Here is an 8,626-nt window from a genome sequence, read left to right on the forward strand (position 1 = left end):
ACCAAGCAGAAGATGTCTGCAGCCTCAGCAGAGCCGGTAAATCCATCCCCATTGATTTCCCTGGTCTCCCAAATGCACGGGATATCTGTAAGTCAGGCCTTTATAACTTGAGCAGCACAAGGGTAGAGTTGCTCCCTTACAGTGCCAGAGACCTGGGTTCAATCCTGACTATGGCTGCTGTCTGTACAGAGTTTGTATCTTCTCTCTGTGAGAACGGTTAGTCTCCGGTTTTATAGAAACATAGAAAATAGGTGCAGGAGGCCATTCGGTCCTTCAAGCCAGCACCGCCATTCATTGTGATCATGGCTGATTGTCCCCTATCAATAACCCGTGCCTGCCTTCTCCCCATATCCCTTGACTCCACTAGCCCCTAGAGCTCTATCTAACTCTCTCTTAAATCCATCCAGTGATTTGGCCTCCACTGCCCTCTGTGGCAGGGAATTCCATAAATTCACAACTCTCCGGGTGAAATTTTTTTTTCTCACCTCAGTCTTGAAGGACCTCCCCTTTATTCTAAGACTGTGGCCCCTGGTTCTGGACTCGCCCAACATTGGGAACATTTTTCCTGCATCTAGCTTGTCCAGTCCTTTTATAATTTTATATGTTTCTATCAGATACCCCCTCATCCTTCTAAACTCCAATGAATAGCAGGTTTCCTGCAAGTTTGGATGTTAATTGGCTTCAGTAAATTGTCCCTAGTATGCAGGATAGAACTAATGTATAGGTGATCATGGTTGGCTTGGACTTGATGTTTCCGCGCTGTATCTCTAAACTAAACTAAACTAAACTAAAGCCAGGGAGGACCTGTATGGTAATATTTAAAGATCACTTCCTTTACTGTCCAAGAACAGGGAAAAGTCTAAAAATGAGGGTTGGCAAAATAATGGGCTGCACAGTGGCGCAGCAGTAGAGTTGCCGCTTTACAATGCCAGAGATCCGAGTTCGGTCCTGACTATAGCGGAGTTAGGGACTTTAGGGAGTTTGTACGTTCTCTCTGTGACCGCATGGATTTTCCTCGGGTGCTCGGTTTTCCCCCACACACTCCAAAGATGCACAGGTTTTTTTGGTTTAATGGCCTCAGTAAAAATTGTAAATTGTCCCTAGTATGTAGGATAGTGCTAGTGTTCAGGGATTAGAAACATAGAAAATAGGTGCAGGAGCAGGCCATTCGGCCCTTCGAGCCAGCACTGCCATTCATTGTGATCATGGCTGATCGTCCCCTATCAATAACCCGGGCCTGCCTTCTCCACATGGATTGATGGTTGATGTGGACTCTTTGGGCTGAAGAGCCTGTTACCACGCTGTATCTCTAAATTCTAAACTTATAGACCTGGACTGAAATTTGTTTTCACTTCCTAAGTTTTCTTTTCTGGCAATCTTACACCAAAATAAAATGAATCTGTTATCATATTGAATTGTAATCTGTGAAAAGCAGATTGAAAATATTGTTCATGCGTTGCGATTTGGAATGAACCATTCTAAATGTAAAGGAATCCATTGGTAACTTTCCTTACAGTCCTGCTGTTTCTTCAAGTGTATATCATATACGCTTGAAGAAAAAGCAGAGCTGTAAGGAAAGTGCAGGAGTTTGGGACCAATTAGATACACCGTCCACAAGTCAAGGGGATACGCACCATCTGCTGTGTGATTCTTTTCAATCCTGAGCTCAATTACGTAAATTCATAGTCGTGGACCACTGTAAAATCTGTACAGGTATAATATCAGTAAAACTGAAAGATCACATCTGTAAAACTGAATGAATGGACAATGTGACAGTGGGTTGTATGATTTCTTTTTTTAATGCTTCATGATTTTGTGATAACAATGTGTGAAAATCTATCCCAGTCTGATGAAATTCACCCTCAGTAGAAGGCAAGGAGAAGCCAAGTATCTAGTTTCTCCAATGAACTTACAAAATTCTTAAGGGGTTGGACAGGCTAGATGCAGGAAGATTGTTCCCAATGTTGTGGAAGTCCAGGACAAAGGGTCACAGCTTAAGGATAAGGGGGAAATCCTTTAAAAACCGAGATGAGAAGAACTTTTTTCACACAGAGAGTGGTGAATCTCTGGAACTCTCTGCCACAGAGGGTAGTTGAGGCCAGTTCATTGGCTATATTTAAGAGGGAGTTAGATGTGGCCCTTGTGGCTAAGGGGATCAGAGGGTATGGAGAGAAGGCAGGTACAGGATACTGAGTTGGATGATCAGCCATGATCATATTGAATGGCGGTGCAGGCTCGAAGGACCGAATGGCCTACTCCTGCACCTAATTTCTATGTTTCTATGAACTGATAATTAACAACATTTTAAAATCTGTAATGCCAAAGATGAGGAAATGATCAGTAAGTGTAACAGTTTCCACCTCCTTTCCCTAATTCCTTGGCTTCAACAAGCAGTAATTAAGGATGTTTTGTCCAAACTAGCGAGTATCCTGGGCTCTGAAACTCAATTACAAAGTCTCCAGAAATTATTTTAACTTCTACACCAAGAAACATTCTTGATGTGGAAATTACACTTTACATCTATTACTTTTACTCTTTCGACTCTTTACATCCACTATTTTACTGGGCAAATTAGTGCTTTGATTATGGTCACATTTTTTTTTATTTAGTGGAAATCCATTCTTACAATAGGCCAGGACTTTGAATTGTCATAATCCAGTTTAAGATTTAAAAGTAGGATCAAGTGTCAAGCAGCAGATGGTGAGAGTCCTCTCAGTAATTACTATTCTCTAGTCTCTAGTCCAACAATTTGTTACAGGAGAAAGGACTGTCTTCACAATTTGTTACGTATGCAAGGATACTTGGTCCACCAAAGCCTGCTGGACCCCACAGTTACTAACTATTTTAACTCTCCTTCTCACTCCCACATGATATTTCTGTTCTGGGCCACCTCCACTACAAGAGTGAGGCCACATGCAAACTGGAGGAACAGCATGTTATATTCTGCTGTGTACCTTACAACACAATGGTAGGAATATTGAATTCTCCAATTTTAGGTAACCTTTCACTAACCAATGACTTTTAGTCATCATATAACAGCACATACATATTGTTTGAATAGTTTTGTTTCCACCATTCATTCAGTTTCGACTTTAGAGAACAGGCCCGACACACCAGGGACAATTAAAATGTTTTTTTATGGAAGCCAATTGCCATACAAACCTGCACTCTTTGTAGTATGGGAGGAAACTGCGGTCACAGGGAGAATCTACAAACTCTGTAAAGACAGCGCCCGTGGTCAGGATTGAACCCGGGTCTCTGGCACGGTGAGGCAGCAACTCTACCACCGTGCCACTATGTCGCCCCAAAGTTGAAGGAAGGAAAATATGTCCCTCAGAGCAAGAATTATTTAAATCTGGTACAACTAGTTGAATTTTGACATTTTCTAAACTGTATTATAATTTCAAGTTTAAAAAAATTAAAGATGTAAAATCATTACGTCACACAGGTTGGGCCCAGATATAAAATAATTACATGTACAGTACATGTTGGGGATCCATTTCTGAGATCTGTTCATATCCCTAATATTTCACAAGACAGAAACCACGTTCCCACATGGCAGAAAATGTCGTCAGAGATGGGTTGTCCCATTGGAAAAGCAGTTTAAATCTTGTTTTTGCCATTTTTTAATTAAATGAACAAACCAGGGTAATGAACAAACCAGGGTAATTATTATGTACTTTTAAAAAGATGTTATTGCTGACAAGGCTTTAGAAATGGCACTGCTGTTGGCTCAGATGTCGTGTCTCAAGATAGGATTCTCGAAATGACGATAAACTTGCAAAATAGAAGGTATTCCTCCTCTGTTTGATGTGGCAAAATTCCAGATGTTGTCACCCGCGGTCCCGAAGCATCTAGAAAATCCATTCTGTTGGTTTCTCAAACAGTTTGTCATTCATATGCAGAGGTTGAACTCAAGTCATGTAATTGTAAACTGGGACTAACCACAACAAGTGTTATTCAAAAGACTAATCATTTTTTAATCCCTAGGTGGCAGTTGCAAAGAGAAGTAGTGTGCATTCCCAAAAGTACCACACCTTCCAGGATTAAAGAAAATATTGAGGTAACAATTGGTTTGCTCCAGTTGAGGGATACATAAATACAAGTTGTCACCTTGCCACTGTTATATATATTCTTTCAAATACCACTTTATAGATAAACAACGTAATGCATGTTGTAAAATTAACCAAGACATGTTATAAATGCAAGCAACGTGAAAATGTATGGGTTTTAGCTAAACTGGGCCAGGGTTTTAATGCACCATCAATAAGGCATGGAGTTATTAACCTGCTGGAGTAACCCACACTTCATCGGATGATGGACAGACAACATGGTCGGTCAGACCCTTCTTCAGATTGGAGTAAAGATTAGCTAGTGGACAGAGGGGTGGGGGTGGAGGTCATGGTGTTCCTGTGCACCAAGATTCAGCTTGGAATCGAATCTACCACATCTCTCATTGGTGTCGTTTTATTTTTCAAAATAGACACTGATTATCAATACACTACTTATTGAAACATTGCTAACTGAGATTTAGTTTCACAGCAAAGAGTGTATCACAAACCTGAAGAAAACTGCTTATTTTATTATGGGTCTGACGGTAGGAAAGCTACATGAATGGAAGTAATGCAGAGCAAGAGATTTGTTTAATAGGAACATAAACACATGTGCTTTATAAAACAGGTGTTTGATTTCATCTTGTCTGAAGAGGATATGCAACAAATTGATTCATTTGACTGCAATGGAAGATTGATAGTCCCAACGATTGTAGTAAGTTTAAAAACAATCAACTCCATTGACACGATTTGAATTGCGGGCCCTCATACAGGAAACAACACACCCATCAATGCTGTTGGGGCACAAGTTATTTAATCTTAACTCATTCTGGATTAATAAGTCACATCCAAATCCAGGAGAACAAAATGCATTTGATAAGAGTAGAGTTTTAAAGCACAGTACAGCACGGGAGCAAGCACTTGTAAATGATGCCAAGATCATCTCTCTGCACATAACCATATGCTTCCATTCCCGGCACATCCATGGGCCCATCTAAAAGCATCTTCAATGCCACTCCTGTATCTTCCTCCAACTCACGCCCTGGCAGAGCGTTCCAGGCACCCACCATCCTCTGTCTAAAAAAAATTTGTCCCACACATGTGCATCACAGCGACGCAGCAGTGCAGTTGCTACTTTACAGCGCTTGCAGCACTGGAGACCGTGGTTCGATCCCGACTACGGTACTGTCTGTACGGAGTTTGTACGTTCTCCCTGTGACTGCGTGGGTTTTCTCCCGAGATCTTTGCTTTCCTCCCACATTCCAAAGACGTACAGGTGTGTAGGTAAATTGACTTGGAATAATTGTAAAATTGTCCCGAGTATGTGTAGGATAGTGTTAATGTGTGGAGCTCAATAGTCGGCACGGACTCGGTGGGCCGAATGGCCTGTTTCCGTGCTGTATCTCTAAACTAAAAAACTAATTTAAACTTTGCTCCTTTAACATTACAGCAAATCCCCTCTACTCTTTAACATTTACATACAGGGGAAAAGGTTCTGACTGTCTACCCTATCTATGCCTCTCATCATTTTAGATACTGTTATCAGGTCCCCCTAAACCTCCAGTGTTCCAGAGAAAACAATACCCTCAAATCCAGGTAGCAATCTGGTAAATCGCCTCTACACCCTTTCCAACACATCCTTCCTGTAATGGGACAAGCAGAACTGCACAAAAGCATCCAAATGCAGTCTAACCAAATATTATGGAGCTGCATCACAACTTCCTGACTCCAAGCCGCTAACGAATAAAGGCAAGGATACCGTATGTCTACTTGTGTTGCCACTATCAGGGAACTATGAACTTGGATCCCAATGTGCAACACTTCACATTTGCTCGGATTAAACTCCATCTGCCATTTCTCTACCCATTTTGGCATTGAGATTAATGTACCTTGGCATCATGTTTAGCACAGGAACAGGCCCTTTGGCCCACAATGTCTGTGCCAAACATGATGCCGAGATAAATTAATTTAATCTGCCTGTACACGATCCATACTTCTCCATTACCTGCATATCCATGTGCCCAGTGGCGGACTGGCCAGGGTGTCAGCTTGCCCGATGGCAAGTGGGCCCCCTATATCAAGTGGGCCCCTGATGATGTGGGCCCTCTTTGTCTCCTGGCAACCAATATTTTTAGACCCAGTCCGCCACTACATGTGCCTATCTAAAAGCCTCTCAAACGTCACTATCATATCTGCCACCATCACCTCTGGCATTCAATTCCAGGCCTTACCACCCTCTGTATAACATGTCCCGCACATCTCCTTTAAACATTGCCCCTTTAACCTTAAAGCTATGTCCTCTCGTTTTTCACATTTGTACCATGGAGAGAAAGGTGTTGACTACCCTATCTATACCTCTCATCATCTCTTCGACTGCCAGTAATTTCTCTGAGGCTCTCATAGCCGCCCCCGACATCTGCACCATCGAGACGTCTCCCCTCCATCTCAGCACTGACGACCTAATTTCTTTATTCAACACCACTTGCTCGTCCATCCTGGATTCTGTTGCTCCTCTTAAAATGAAAAAGCCTAAGCCTAATGGCTAAAGTCCTTGAAACGGTAATTTTAAGTTAACATGCCTTATCTTCACCAAAATTTCATCTTGGAAACTTTCCAATCAAGTTTCAGGGCCCACCACAGCAGAGTCTGCCTTGTTGAAGGTACATAACGACCTGCTTCTCACCATTGACTCCGGCGACTGTGCAATCCTGCTCCTTCTCAACCTCAGTGCTGCATTCGATACGGTCGCCCATACCATCCTAATTGACCATCTCCGGTACGGGGTTGGTATTGATGGCACGGCCCTGAGCTGGTTTGTCTCCTATCTCAAAGATAGGAGTTCCTGTACAAACATAGGTAACTCTTTCTCCTCCCCAGCTAGCCTCTGCTGCAGGGTTCCACAAGGTTCCATCCTACGCCCCATTCTCTTCTCCATGTACATGCTCCCCTTAGACCAAGTCATCCAAAGACAGGGCATTTTCTTCCACTGCTATGCAGACGATACACAACTCTATCTCCCCCTCAAACCCAACAAACAATCTATCCACTGCCTCGAGGATATAAAGTGTTGGATGGCCCATAACTTCCTCCAACTAAACAAGAGTAAGTCTGAGGTCATCCTATTCTTACCCCCGGAATCCATCAAAATGATAGCAGGCAGCCTTGGTGACCTTACCCCATTACTCAAACCTCACGTCAAAAACCTTGGCGTGATATTTGACTCTGCATTGAAATTTGACAAACACGTCAATGTCGTGGCAAAAGCTAGCTTCTTCCAGCTTCGAACGATAGCAAAAATAAAACCTTTCCTCCGATTTGACGACCTCAAAAAGATCATCCACTCATTTATCTCCTCCCGTCTTGATTACTGCAATTCCCTTTTCACTGGCATCAGCCAATCATCCCTGTCCCGCCTGCAATTGGTCCAAAACGGCGCAGCGAGTCTCCTGATAGGCACCCGAAAAAGGGACCACATCACCCCGATTCTGGCCTCTCTCCACTGGCTCCCAGTGTGGTTCCGAATAAATTTCAAGATCCTCCTTTTTGTTTACAAAGCCCTTAACAGGCTTGCCCCCACCTACATCAAAAGACTGCTTACACACCACACCACCCCCAGGTCCCGCAGATCGGCCGACTTGGGGTTACTGAACATCCCGCGGTCTAGGCATAAGCTCGGGCGACTGCGCCTTTGCGGTTGCAGCTCCTAGACTGTGGAACAGCATCCTTCTTCCCATCAGAACTGCCCCCTCCATCAACTCTTTTAAGTCTAGACTCAAAACTTATTTCTACTCTCAAGCCTTTCTTGAGGTCCTCTGAGGGAGCGCTGTATGTATGTATGTATGTATTGTTGATCTGTGTACCACTGTTTGTAGCAAGTTAGTATCTGCACTAATGTAAAGCACTTTGGTCAACGAGAGTTGTTTTTAAATGTGCTATAGAAATAAAATTGACTTGACTTGGCTAGAGCTAAATGAGGGGGGAAATCGGTTCATTCAGCTTTCGGGATTTGTTTTTCTCTACCCCAGAGCATGAACACTTGAGTATAAGGATCATTTAGAAAAATTGAATGATTCAGAAGATGAACCATGAGATAGGTGGAGCAGGCAGAGGGATCACTCAACATGGTTTTTGCCCTGTGTTTTATAATCTTTCACACTGTTTCCGTGCTGCATCACTAAACTAATTTTACTTTATTTTCCCAGAGAGATGGGGTGAGAGTTTGGAGAGATTCAAGTCATCCATATTTCCCATTCAACGATTCTTATTGAAAATCAATTGGAGCCATGAAAGCATTCCGGGCATATTTTCACATCTAAAGTCACCTTTCATTTCTCCTGAAATTGATTAAATTAATACTAAACATGAGAAAATAATTTCAGTATTTCAGTACAATTTACATAATCAGTATATTCACAGGTGGGGTAATGAAAATAGAAATGCACAAATATGATTTTTAATGTGACAATATCATACAATACCGATTAATAAAATGTTCTTCTGTAATATACAAAACAAAATGCAGTTGTTGGAAATCTGAAATAAAGGAATCTGCAAGTAATCAATGGATCAAGCAA

The 8,626-nt window shown here is 42.3% G+C and overlaps 1 protein-coding gene across 2 annotated transcripts in view; it reads left to right on the plus strand.

The window, feature by feature from the left end:
- Window positions 1-8,421, plus strand: part of akr1a1a (aldo-keto reductase family 1, member A1a (aldehyde reductase)) — a 49,025-nt gene extending 40,604 nt beyond the window's left edge. For both annotated transcript variants that reach the window (XM_055633413.1, XM_055633412.1), the window contains 3 exons: window positions 3,991-4,063; window positions 4,681-4,767; window positions 8,255-8,421. In XM_055633413.1, the coding sequence (XP_055489388.1) occupies window positions 3,991-4,063; window positions 4,681-4,767; window positions 8,255-8,320 (226 nt within the window). In that variant the 3' untranslated portion in view covers window positions 8,321-8,421. The remainder of the gene's footprint in view (window positions 1-3,990; window positions 4,064-4,680; window positions 4,768-8,254) is intronic.
- The last annotated feature ends 205 nt before the right edge of the window (window positions 8,422-8,626 follow it).

This window comes from Leucoraja erinacea, chromosome 1, assembly GCF_028641065.1.
Source record: "Leucoraja erinacea ecotype New England chromosome 1, Leri_hhj_1, whole genome shotgun sequence".
Lineage (NCBI taxonomy): Eukaryota > Metazoa > Chordata > Chondrichthyes > Rajiformes > Rajidae > Leucoraja > Leucoraja erinaceus.